Source organism: Staurois parvus, unplaced genomic scaffold, assembly GCF_062004578.1.
Source record: "Staurois parvus isolate SC_StPar_1 unplaced genomic scaffold, SC_StPar_1.0 ptg000162l, whole genome shotgun sequence".
Classification (NCBI taxonomy): domain Eukaryota; kingdom Metazoa; phylum Chordata; class Amphibia; order Anura; family Ranidae; genus Staurois; species Staurois parvus.
In genome coordinates this window covers 662,829-677,018 of record NW_028317958.1, presented here as the reverse complement: position 1 = coordinate 677,018, position 14,190 = coordinate 662,829, and the positions used below count along the sequence as shown (strand labels likewise).

General features: G+C 43.3%; 1 protein-coding gene across 2 annotated transcripts in view; it reads left to right on the top strand.

Annotated features, from left to right (window-relative positions):
• Positions 1 to 14,190, top strand: part of PRICKLE2 (prickle planar cell polarity protein 2) — a 359,846-nt gene that overhangs the window by 288,176 nt on the left and 57,480 nt on the right. For both annotated transcript variants that reach the window (XM_089675996.1, XM_089675997.1), the window contains 2 exons: positions 4,523 to 4,726; positions 8,771 to 8,957. In XM_089675996.1, coding sequence (XP_089532122.1) covers positions 4,523 to 4,726; positions 8,771 to 8,957 — 391 coding nt within the window. The remainder of the gene's footprint in view (positions 1 to 4,522; positions 4,727 to 8,770; positions 8,958 to 14,190) is intronic.

Here is a 14,190-nt window from a genome sequence, read left to right as displayed (position 1 = left end):
GTTTGTTTCTAGCTTGGCCTCGTCTTTTGGAGGCAGAGGGACCTTGTAAAAAATAATGGCCATCTTTATTAAAGTAATGTATAAACAACAATTGACCATAAGTGGGCTTATTTTCCAGGAGACTCGATATATTGTAGGAGAAAAAAAAGTAGAAAAAGCTAGATAAGCTGGCCATAGACATGTCAATTTTAACCAAATTTCACAAATAATTAGCAGAAACTAAGGATGGCCATAGATGGATCAATTCTTGGCTGGTTCAGCAGGGACTGGCCAAGATTCGATCCATCTATAGCAGCGGTTCTCAACCTGGGGGTCGCGACCCCTTTGGGGGTCGCCTAAGACCATCGGAAAACACATATTTCCGATGGTCTTAGGAACCTAGACACCGCTCCTCTATCACTCTCCAGGTGTGGGCGGGATGACATACCGCCCCTGTCATCTGGACACCCCCCCCGGGATCAATCCTCGCCTTTGATTGGCCGCCGGAACTGTAACTCAGGAGAGACACACAGGCGGCCAATCACTGGCGAGGAGGTGGAGCTTGGAGAGGAGGAGTCGAGCGGCACCGCGAAGATCGAGCGAGTGAAGAGGAGGAGAGCGTCCGGAGAAGGAAGACATCTGACCGGTAAGTTTCTCTACCATGGGAGAGGGAGGGAGCGAGCGAGCCCAGGCTGGAGCAGGGGTCAGCAAGGTAAGTATCATTGGTGTCAGTGGGAGGAATAGTGCCCAATCATTGGTGTCACTAATACCAATGATGGGGCACTATCCCTCCCACTGACACCAACGATGGGGCACTATCCCTCCCCCCACTGACATAAATGATGGGGCACTATTCCTCCCACTGACACCAACGATGAGGCACGATTCCTCCCCCAAATGACATCAACGATGGGGCACTATTCCTCCCCCCACTGACACCAAGGATGAGGCATGATTCCTCCCCCAAATGACACCAAGGATGAGGCACTATTCCTCCCCCCACTGACACCAACGATGGGGCACTATTCCTCCCTCCACTGACACCAAGCATGAGGCACGATTCCTCCCCCAAATGACACCAAGGATGGGGCACTATTCCTCCCCCCACTGACACCAAGGGTGAGGCACGATTCCTCCCCCAAATGACACCAAGGATGAGGCACTATTCCTCCCCCCACTGACACCAAGGATGGGGCACTATTCCTCCCCCCACTGACACCAAGGATGGGGCACTATTCCTCCCCCCACTGACACCAAGGATGGGGCACTATTCCTCCCCCCACTGACACCAAGGATGGGGCACTATTCCTCCCCCCACTGACACCAAGGATGGGACACTATTCCTCCCCCCACTGACACCAAGGATGGGGCACTATGCCTCCCCCCACTGACACCAAGGATGGGGCACTATGCCTCCCCCCACTGACACCAAGGATGGGGCACTATTCCTCCCCCCACTGACACCAAGGATGGGGCACTATTCCTCCCCCCACTGACACCAATGATAGGGGCACTATTCCTCCCACTGACACCAATGTTGGGGTACTTTTCCTCCCACTGACACCAGTGATGGGGCACTATTCCCCCCACTGACACCAATGATGGGGCACTATTCCCCCCACTGACACCAATGATGGGGCACTATTCCCCCCACTGACACCAAGGATGGGGCACTATTCCCCCCACTGACACCAATGATGGGGCACTATTCCCCCCACTGACACCAATGATGGGGCACTATTCCCCCCACTGACACCAATGATGGGGCACTATTCCCCCCACTGACACCAGTGATGGGGCACTATTCCCCCCACTGACACCAGTGATGGTACACTATTCCCCCCACTGGCACTAATGATGGGGCACTATTCCTCCCACTGGCACCAATGATGGGGCACTATTCCTACCACTGATACCAATGATGGGGCACTATTCCCACCACTGACACCAATGATGGGGCACTATTCCCCCCACTGGCACCAATGATGGGGCACTATTCCCCCCACTGGCACCAATGATGGGGCACTATTCCCCCCACTGGCACCAATGATGGGGCACTATTCCTCCCACTGGCACCAATGATGGGGCACTATTCCCCCCACTGGCACCAATGATGGGGCACTATTCCCCCCACTGGCACCAATGATGGGGCACTATTCCTCCCACTGGCACCAATGATGGGGCACTATTCCTCCCACTGGCACCAATGATGGGGCACTATTCCTCCCACTGGCACCAGTGATGGGGCACTATTCCTCCCACTGACACCAGTGATGGGGCACTATTCCTACCACTGGCACCAATGATGGGGAACTATTCCTCCCACTGATACCAATGATGGGGCACTATTCCTCCCACTGACACCAATGATGAGGCACTATTTCTCCCACTGACACCAATGATGAGGCACTATTCCTCCCACTGACACCAATGATGGGGCACTATTCCTCCCACTGACACCAATGATGAGGCACTATTCCTCCCACTGACACCAATGATGAGGCACTATTCCTCCCACTGATACCAATGATGGGACACTATTCCTCCCACTGATACCAATGATGGGACACTATTCCTCCCACTGACACCAATGATGGGGCACTATTCCTCCCACTGGCACCAATGATGGGGCACTACTCCTCCCACTGGCACCAATGATGGGGCACTACTCCTCCCACTGGCACCAATGATGGGGCACTATTCCTACCACTGACACCAATGATGTGGCACTACTCCTCCCACTGGCACCAATGATGGGGCACTATTCCTACCACTGACACCAATGATGTGGCACTACTCCTCCCACTGCAAAATTACAGTTATGAAGTAGCAACGAAAATAATTTTATGGTTGGGGGTCACCACAACATGAGGAACTGTATTAAAGGGTCGCGGCATTAGAAAGGTTGAGAACCACTGATCTATAGGCAGGCTGGTTTTACCCAAGTTGATCCATTGATTGACTTGAGTACAACCAACCGGTCAGATTTTGTACATGTGATTACTGCTGGCAGCTATAGCTGTCAGCAATAATCATCGTGTTCTGCTGGCAGCGAAGGATCCCCACCAGCAGAACACAATAGCAACAAATTAAATCAACTGTCAAGATTAGGTCAGTTGTGAAGTCAAAACTCAGTAATACATTGACAGCTTTAATGCAATTTATGAGAATCAGATAAAAAATGGCAGTTTCATTAAAGTGTCACTTAACCCACAACAATAAAATCAGTCTCTATATGCAGTAAAGCATGCTTGTTACGCTCACAGTGGAATCTAAGGGGTTAATCCTCTGATCCTCCCCTCTTCTACTGTCCTCAGTCCATCTGCTAATAGAACAGAACCTTGCGGGCAAGCTGCACATGCTCAGTTTGGTGTGTATTGCTAGAGAGGTTTTTTTTTTCCTTGGGAGAGTGCATGTGATCAACACAGGGCCAATCAGCACTGTCCAGACAGAGGGCCATGGATCCTGCAGCCTCATAAGACAATCAGGGGAGAATGAAAACTCCTCCTACAGCCTTTAACCTGTGCTCAGCTGAACACTGATAGAAGTCACGAGACTGCTTAAGCTGCTTATGAGAAAAGGTAATTAGCAGTTTATATTTACTAAAATAATTGCATTTCCATGTTGTGTGTACTGTGGGAGATCAGAGAGTGAATGCAGGGTCCTGGGTTTAGTAACACTTTAAACGTAATTGGAATTCTCTGCAGGTTCCCATGGGAACAGTTTTAATCCCAACTCTATAGAGTTGATCTAAACCATTTTTCTCTTCAATTGCTTTACTCTAGGAAATCATGTTTATGGCTAGCTTTACATTTGCACCAATTTTAAGGTGATTGCAAACATTTTTAACCAACTTTCTAGGTATGAAATGATAAACATTGTGAAAGCAAATTATAAGGGCCGTTCACACTGTGTATGGTGACTGGCGTTTTTTTTTTCAGCACTCATCACCATTCACTGCAAGGGCACATAGAAAACAAATGTGCCCTGTTTACACTGCAGTGCTGGTGTGATGTGCAGAAAAATGACAAAATGCTGCATTTTTGCACAATGTACCGGAGCTCACCCACTTTCAGCACCAGTCACTGCAGTGGAGCTTCACTGCACTGCTGTGGATATGTGAATGAAATGTCATTTTCACATTTCAATAAAGTTTTAAAAGAAAATTAAACAATGCCTTGCACTGTTACAGCGCAAGGCACTGCTCCCCACCACCACCACAGAACAGACATCTGCCTGCACGCTAGAAGGATCATTTTTGAGGATGTGTGAATGAGTCTTAACAACTTCTATTGTTTTGAAACTGTTGATAAGTTTAATTAACCAGTTTTTGTCTTTTTGTAATAAAATCTGATAAAGTAGTTGAAGTTGTCTGGAATTTACTATGTATAACTGGTAGATAACACCTAAAGGATATCTTTGTTTGTTCACGAGTGATCAGCCTATAATACAATTTCTGTGTATTTTGTACTTTTTATTCTTTGGGTCTCTATGTGATCTTGCTGTGATCTGTTATAAATCACCTTTTCCTCCTGTCTTGCAGTGTGGAGGTCAGATTAATGGAGGGGACATGGCTGTGTTCGCATCAAGGGCGGGCCATGGCGTGTGCTGGCATCCCCAGTGCTTTGTGTGCACCATATGTAACGAGCTACTGGTCGACCTTATTTACTTCTACCAGGATGGGAAAATTTACTGCGGCAGACACCACGCCGAGTGTTTAAAGCCGCGATGTGCAGCCTGTGATGAGGTAAGAAAAAAATCTAAATATTCACAAAAAAATTACTATTCATATTCTCTCTGTGGGTTCTTGAGCAACAGTGCCATTTCTGTAGTCCAGTCCACCCACAGTTTTCCCACAAGCACAGTTATCGCATTCATAGTTTATATTTAAATTAAAAAAAAATTGTGCTAAAAATCCATATATTTATGACAGCAAAGTTTACAGTGATTCTATTACTAAAATGATCATTTAAAAACAAGCAACCCTGCAAAAGAATAGTTATAATACTTAACAGTACAGCAGGCGTGTATTGCATGTGATTGCATAAAATCATGTAATGAGAGCCACCCAAAAGCATATCTAATAGTTTGTTGAACCAGACTTATGAATGCTCAGATTAATACTAATGAATTGAATTTTACAATTTAAACTCGCTGGAAGTGTTTCCTGGAAAGTGATAGCAGTTATTTGATCATTTTCACTTGTTGCCTAGAGCTGTGCTTTAAAGCTTAACTCTTGCTAAATACACAAAATAAATACATATGTGGGACCTGCATACCTGCCAAATATTTGTATTTTGGATCATCCAGTGATGAGATTTATACAGCCCTATCAGAAAGTACAGCTGTCATGCCTGCCTCTAGCATTGGTGGTCAAGAACTTTAGTTGGCTCTGTGTTCTTCGCATATAGCAGTCCCCTTCCTATAAGGCAAGCAGGACTACTGGTACTCGGTTGCCCCTACGTCTTATACTCAATGCTATAGTGCCTTGCCGCCAGGGCAGGTGTGAGCTAAGCACAGAAAACAGGTAATTGCGATTGGCAGACAGGCAGAGTGGTCCAATAGCAGTCCAAGTTCTGGGCAGGCAATGTTCAGAGAGTTGTCAGGGTCAGATCCATTGTCAAAAGGCAGGCTGAGTTCAGAGAGTAGTCCAAAGTCCAATTCGAGGTTGCTAAAAAATCGATCCAGACTAGCGGGCAGGGCAGGGTTAAGGCACGGGAACAAAGCAGGCAAACAAGGAGCTTTCAGCACGTGTTGCAAACATGATCACAAGCATGACACTAAGGGCTTGACAGACTTAAAACATATTTGAATTCCACCCAGAGGCTGTGTCCTCCCCAATCACCCTGCAGGTGAACAGTTAGACAGGGTGAGTGCAGCTCAGCCAAAACCAGGATGCTGGGATGAGACCAGCAGCTGGCATGGAACATGAGTGTTACATGCTCCTGAAAACAGCCTGGTGGATGACACAACTTTTTACTATTATAGACTGTAGAGAGACCACCGTGATGTTTATCTCCACCCCAGCCTGCTGACTGGGCAGAGAAAGAGCAGCAACAGATTGAGGAAGTAATCTTACTGTTCTTTCTTCTCCTATCAGCATATTTTTTGTCCATACATTTGCATACAACACATCTGAGTGACTCCTAGTCCTGCACATCTCTCACCTTTTCTGACTGCTGCTGTACCGGGGATTGCAAAAGCCTCATACAAAGTAAAATTCAGGAAAATACACTTAAATTGAAAGAAAAAATTCAAGCACAAAAAGCATACTGGGGTTAAATTAGTTGAACACTCCGTTGCCTCAAAAACACCTGCAGTAATATACACTTTCTGTTCTACCAGGCAAATCGTCTTGTTTACATGCAGGGGAAGCTACAGCTCCAGCTGTACATTTGGGCCACGGTAAGGTCTGCAGGTCTCTGCGCAGCTTTCATGTCTACCTCCCTTTCCTCCTGGCCATTCACAAAAACAGACTCTAGGAAGGCAAAGGAGAAGGGGCCAGAGATAGGACAGCAGGTCTTGGAGCTGTTAGGCCTGTAGTTTCCCCAGCATGCAAACAAGAAGATTTGGCGGATGTAGAAGAAAGTGTACATTACGGCAGGAGGCTTTTGCGTCAATGGAGTGTCCAACTAATTTAACCCCGGTAAGCATATTGTGCCCAGAGTTGGAGTTTAGTGAATACAGGGCTGTATAATCTTGTGCCTATTATAGCTGCCTTTAATTCAGCTTTAACACTTTGAAAAATACAACACAACATCTAAAACCATGTCAGTGAAAAAAAAATATTTGATTCATATTACAGGAATTTGCCCCTTATTGGAGGGCTGTTTTGACCTCTAAAGCTATGAATGCATCTGTATTGACTGAGGGGGGCACAGTGTTAAAGCTGCCATTGAGTGAAAATGCCCGGGGGTTGCATTGTACACAGATGTTCCAGGAGATATTTTAGTTGAGCTATATATCTTAGTGAGATTGTAGACATAGCTGCTCTCTTATCTCAGCTCAGTATGCTACGAGTCAGCAGAAGTCACACCGCAGTCCATCCCTTGATAGGATAAAGTTGGATTAAGCCAAGCCTTGGGGATATGTTGAGATTGAAGTTTCTTTTTGTTGCTGTTGTGTGATCTCAGAACACTGAAGGCAGAATGTGGTGTATTGTTTTCCCAGAATAATTGGAATCTGAAGAACGATGAGTCTTATGACAGTTTTACAGTCATTGTAAATGTTTGTGGTCAGATCCAGACATACAACTTTTAGTGTTTTATGACAAGCTAATAAACCCCCAAACGTAAACTAAAACACAATAAAAGCCTTCATAAATGGAAGGTATTTGCATGCCTCTACTGTGACAAAGTATTTACTTACCAGAAAATTATAAAATATATTTCAAAGAGAACCACTTCAATAACTAAAGATGTGGTATTTGGTGGAGCCTTCACAAGAGAATTTGAAATTAGATTATAGTGTAGTCCAGTATTCCCTTGATTGAGTGGAAGGGTGAAGGTTGCTCCTTGGTGCTGACTTTTCTACTCTTACCTTAAGGAAAAACTCCAGTTTACTGTGGATGTTTAAAAAAAAAAAAAAAATAACACCCCCGTCCCCCGTCCCCTCATTCATGGGGCGTTTTAATAGAAAAAGAGCAGCAAATAGAAAAACCTAGTGCATGTGACCCTTAAACCCATTTGACAATGCTGGTGCTTGTTGATTGCCCACTCAGACATCTGGCACTGTCCATAGGGCATCAAGAGTCTTTAGTCCCTATGTCTATCTAGGTCATGCCATAGCTAGTATTAGTCAGTGACGCTCTGTTGAACTTGTTCGCTAAGACTTTTAGTAACTTCTCTAGGCCACTTCTTCAGTCCAAATCGATGTCAGCCCTAGCATTCATATCTACACAGGTAGCACTAGTCACTATGGAATGCATAGATTTTTAGTGTCCAAGAAAAGGATGAGATATGAAAGTTGTGGAACCACCATATTCTCCAGAAATAAGCACTTATGCAGACTTCCTGACATCAAGGATGGGATTGTGTAACCAGAATAGGGTAGTTCCACAACTTGCACACATCCCATCCTGTTCTCGAGCAATCAACATCTGCCTTGACACATTCTATGGTGATTGGCTTAAGGCAGTGGTTCTCAACCTTCCTAATGCCGTGACCCTTTAATACAGTTCCTCATGTTGTGGTGACCCCCAACCATAAAATTATTTACCCAGTAATTATAATTCATGAGTGTCGTTTTACCTCCAATACTGCTGCTTTCAACACAGTAGCTGCTTTTAACAGAGTAGCTGCTTTCAACACAGCAGCTGCTTTCTACACAGTAGTTGCTCTTTACACATCGGAAATATGTGTTTTCTGATGGTCTTAGGGGACCCCTGTGAAAGGGTCATTCGACCCCCAAAGGGGTCGCGACCCACAGGTTGAGAACCACTGGCTTAAGGTGTCTCTGCTACCTTAGTAGATAAAAATACTGGAAGACCTTCCTCACAGTCATTGAAAGTGAATAAGTGGCTTGGAGAAGATACAAAACATTTTAAACATTACAGAACAAGTCTAGTTGAATGTAACTAACTACAACTACTAACTAGCCTTTAGCCCTGTGTGAGCGACGTGTAAATAATGTACAAACCTGCACAAGATTGTCATAATCTCAGCTTGAACTGAATTTTATTTTAAACTGTCTTTTAGGTTGATGTTTCATTTTGGTTTTGCTGCTTACTGTCTGCTCCACCTACTGAATAATTCTTCTTGCTCAGCAAAACCGATTCCTTCTTTTCTTTTAGATAATTTTTGCAGATGAATGTACAGAAGCAGAGGGCAGACACTGGCATATGAAACACTTTTGTTGCTTTGAATGTGAAACAATTCTTGGAGGCCAAAGATACATAATGAAGGAAGGACGTCCATACTGCTGCAATTGCTTTGAATCTCTCTATGCGGAGTACTGTGACACCTGTGCACAACACATAGGTAAGGAAATGTGCTATTTGGTGCCAACAGTATACAGATTCTGTTTCCCTAAAGTGGTTGTAAACCTCAGACATGAAATATAACAAAGCATATCTGTTACTTTGTTCCTCTGCTATCAGTACGAGTGATTTCTGATAAGTTTTCCTGACACCAAGAGAAAAAGGGTGACAGGGGAGGGAGCTTTAACAGAGTGACAGACTCAGCTGTGTTCCTGTGAGCTGTGTGGAGGGGGGTGTCTGATCCCTCCAATCAGTTGTGAGAACTCTCCTCACTGAGCTCTGGAGAGTGTAACTTCAGCTGTCCACCTCCTTTTTTCTGGACTGTCAGGCAAGCTTTGTAAATTCTGCACTTTGAACGGACATAGAGACAAGAAGACTGCAGATAAACAGGTACAGCTTATGTGGGAGGCTTTGTTTCATGTCTGTATATCACCTGAGACCAGTCATCTTACTGGGTATATATAACCATTTTAAATAGAGCAAATCAATTTAAGTGCAGCTATAAAGTTATTGCCTCTCTTTCTCTACCATTCTCTTTACGTGTCGTATACATATTCATAAATATAAGGGTGAGAGAGAAAATAACTTGATTTTATAATTGCACTGCAGACTTCTTTTCTTCCCAGCAAAGTTGCCTCTTAAAACAGTTATATTTTGCCCTTTAAAGGGCATGGCATTTCTGTAATTCTAGATCTAAGACACGTGGGAAGTGTGGACCCCTTTGTGTTACTATACCCAGCAGTCTTGAGTAGTTGGTGAGTTCCAGTTTTCCTGGAAATCCTCTTTAAGGTGTGTTTTAGTGGTGCTTTCATCAACATTTTTTCCTTTTTACTGTTTTGTTATTGCTAATAAAAATAGTTTGATTGGTTTGATTGGTTGTTGGAGTTAACTGCTACTACAGCATTCGAAAGATTGAAGTTACCAAAGTTGATGAAAGAGTTGTAATAAAGCTTTGATCGCACTCCTTAGGGACCTGCCAGTGGCTGTTGGATTAAAGTCCAGCTCCAGCCTTTTTTTGGAAAGAATAGGATACAGTACCAACCTTTGTAGAGTTTTATTGCTATCTTGCTCCCCACTGGTGAGATCTTCCCTCACTTCCCTTGTGGTTACTGGGACAGGAAGTGGATGGAATTTCTCCAGCAAGAGTAAGGAAAGCAATAAAAGCGTTTTTTAGAGGGGAAGATCTAGGGCATAGACTTCCATTGTACTGCTAGCTCTCACCTTTAGTGAACAGCACTATTTTATTCTAAGACATAGAAAATAAAAGTCAGTTATACAACTCTGTTTTAGGTCTTTGAGTGGCTGTTAATAAAATGGTTCTCTTCCACTATCTGTACGGAAAATATACACAATCCGTCTAGGTTAGATTTTAGTGGTTTGCCTGTAACATTCTTTAAAGCATTACATAATGTTTCTGATGTATTTGACTTTAGTGAGGCAGGACAATGAATCATAGTATTTATTACCCATTGTGTATCTTCACATCTATACAGGCTTTTTTAAGTATCTACTGAAAGGAAATGGACATATTTAGATCACTGCTGCAGAAGTTTTGTACAATGAGCATCTTAAAGAAAGCCTAGCATTCTCCACACCCCTACATAATAAGCAAGACTAGGCACCATAAGGTAGTGGTCTGTTTTTTCAGAATTTTTCTTTTCCACATCGATGGCTATGGGATGTTCCAGGAGCACCTAAATCCAAGTTATTCACTGTTTGAAGCTAATGCAGTTTCAAAATGGGATATGATGGGGATGCTTCTAAGCATTGACATTTTGGATTTTAAGGGTTTTAGGGGTGCTATGCAGCATCAGTTTGTCAAAGCAAAGGTGGTGGAAGTGCCTAGTCGTTACAAATTTACAAAAAACTGATGTACTCAAAATCTGGTGCAGCTGTGCATGGTAGCAAATTAGCTTCTAACTTCAGGTTGTTCAATTAAGCTTTGACAATAAAACCTGAAAGCCGATTGGTCTCTATGCAGAGCTGCACCAGCTTTTGTATTCTGCAGCCTTAATAAATAACCCCCTTTGCCTATAATGGTATGTTCCCTTTAGTAAAATATCATATACACACATCATACTATTTTATCTGACTGTATTCACATACTAAGGTGTGACATGATAGGTCCTTGTCCTCTTCGGTCTTCTCTAGCAGTAAGCAATCTTGGATAGCAAAGAGAGAAGCACCGCTATGATAACACCTCTCTCTGCATCCATACACCGTGAGTGCAGAAAGCTGTGCTCAGGGGATTGAACTTAGTTTTCAGTTTGAGTTATGCTGGTGGTTATTTAACTGACAAATTAAAGAACTCCACGATAGAAAAAAAAAATCACCCATTAGTACACCCCCCTACAGTGAACACTAAACAGTTAATAACATTTTTAAAATCCTTTCTATTTAGGAGAAAAGTCTAATTGAATTTTCATGACCTCATCTCTGTAATTTAAAAGATAACAGCATCTACTCTGCCAAGGAGGAGGTGTAACAGCAGGGATTACATCATATCCACTTCTCTCTCTCTACAGTAAAAGGAGAATACAGTTCCCATCAACCAATGGGAATGTAGTGAATGTGGGCGGGTACACTAGGCCTGTACGTGTTGAATGTGTCTGAGAGCCTTGGTCTGCCCATCACTGCAAGTGGGTCTGAATGACATCACTGCTTCCTGGAGAAAGAACTACAGAAGTGATGTGCCAAGACCAATGGCTGGGGGAATAGGAGGCATAGTAGCCACTGGTCTTACAAATAGGAAACCAAAGAGAATTAATGGTTTGATTTGAAAATGAATAGGCTATTTCAGAGCAACTACTGAGTGAACCAGAAGACGGATGACATATTTATTGAAGGTAGGAAATCAGCAACAAGAACGTGTAAAGAAGTTTTTGCCCAAAATTGTGCTTTAAGAACATTATTTGGGAAAAAAGAAGTACTGTGGGGGATAGCTCTGGACTGACAATAAGTATTGCAGACAGATTTGTTGGGCTTCAAACACATATACAAAAAGCTCATCAGGCTTATAAGTGCAGTAATCTATAGCAAACAATCTTGTACTGGTAATGCAGGCCATAGACGGGTCGTTTATCGGCGGAATTTTTATTTTTATCGGTCATGCTGGAAAATCCACGAAAAACGTCCATTGGTGGCGGCAACTACCAATTTTTCGTTTATGGGCCGACAATTCGGCTGATAAACAGCCCGTCTATGGCCTGCTTAAGACTGTAGTACAATTAATTCTAATTGGTTTACTGCACTTACCACGTTATTTCTTTAGCTAGAGAGGGCTAAAAAAATCATTTTAATTAATGCATACATGCCTAGCACACTAAAAATCAATTTCACTTTTTTTCTGAAATTATATTTTAAAGCTTTTTTTAGAGGTAAAATAGCAAATTTTCTAAAGAAACTTCTGTCCAATTCTGCCATATGTTTGATTCCACGCAGGAGGATGGCGGTATAAGCAGCACAGATGTGTACAGCATACCAGTGGCTATAGATAAGTAGAAATCTGCCCCAGTAAATGTAATATATTAACTCCTAAGCCATTAGGAGGACCTGTCACATTACAGTGAAATTCCCTTGGAGCGAGTGCGGCCTGCGGGGGAGGGGTTTAGCGATAATGGTGTGATATGGGCACTTTTGTCAGCACTTACCATTTCTCATCATTACTGCTGACATCGCTCTGCAGTTACCTCGTTGCCAAGGGGAGAATATTTTGTTGTACTGAATACATTAGCTCTCTGCAGCTCGGAGCTTCTATAAATACATTGTGATGTGCTAGTTACTAAGGTAACAATGCATTTTGAAGCGGTATAGAAAAATATAGGATACGTCGGTGCTGCATCACCCGAGGTCCACAATCTTTTGCCCCATGTTTGTTCTTTATGAGATTTTAATCAAATTTGTCTTCCGACAGCCTCCAGCCCTGTTTTAAAATAGCGTCTGTAGTGCGTCATCCCTATGGATAAATGTAACGTGTTTAATAAAAGGTTGTAGCCTTTGATTTGCAGTCAATGTATTGTGCTGATGTTGCAGGCAAAGCCGTCCTGTGATTAAAGCGGAGACGAGGAAATTTCAGCTGCTTATCCTTTTGCTGGCGTTCCAGCGGTCTCATCTGTGTGGACCTCAGGGGAGATATGTACTCAATAGCTGGAAGGGAAGGATAATATAGAGGATCTAAGCACAAAAAAAAATAAAGTGCAGTTCCAGCCAAACAGCCTAATACGCAGTAAAAGGCATCTGTAGAGAATGATTTACCTTCCAAAGGATTTGTAAAGAAATGCAGATTCTCTTGTGATTAGCCTACCTCTGCTCTGCTGTATAGTTAAATAGAGTAAGGAGAGTGACAACCCGTATCTGAAGCTACACTTCTGTTAGCTTTGCCCCACAATCTCACCTACTACTTGCTTCTTGCACACTGGGCACCCTATCTGAGCTTTCTTAGGCACCCTATCCACACACTATCTCACAAAGTAGACATTCCCACTGCAAGCCTAATTTTATCTAAAGCTGGTGTGTGTCTAGTTGATAAAGACAGATTACATGTAACTTTACTACCTATTAAAACAAAAACTTTGACGTAGAACTATGGCCTCCCAGTAAAAACAATATGTGCTACAGCATTTACTGGATTTAAAGTTTTCTCTTAGTCCCCCTGCAAAGTCTACCGTTTTATTCCGCCATTGGAGTCCACCTAATGCAGCTTCCTGTGATGGGGTGGCAACAATGCTGCATGGCTCCTTAATCAAAGCAGAGTTGCCACTCTCATATAGGCAGTGCCTGCTTACCCTACAGTAGGATGAAAAAATGATGCAGGAGGCATGGCTGTAAGCATTGCCACTGCTGATAGACCTGTAGTTTGTCAGTTACCACTTAGTCAAGTCCACTGCTTTCTGGATTAACAGCACTGCCTCTTTTACTGAAAACCTCCACAGCGAGCTGGATTGTCTGGAAATAGGAGTGTGTGAGATGAAAATAAAACAGGGTTTGGTTCAGTCAAGGAACGTAAAGGAAGTTTTTCCTTTACTTTAAAAAGTCACAGTAATTGGATTTGGTACCTGTTTAGAGAATCATACAGGAGGCTTTGGTTGTATTTGAAGACCTGAATGAAATTAACAACAGGTGCACTGGATGGGCAACAATGAAACGACCCCCAGAACAGAAACAGTTTTACAGGTGGAGGCCACTGAAATTGTTTTCCCTACTCATCTTTTCGGACTGTTTTTCACTAGTTTGGC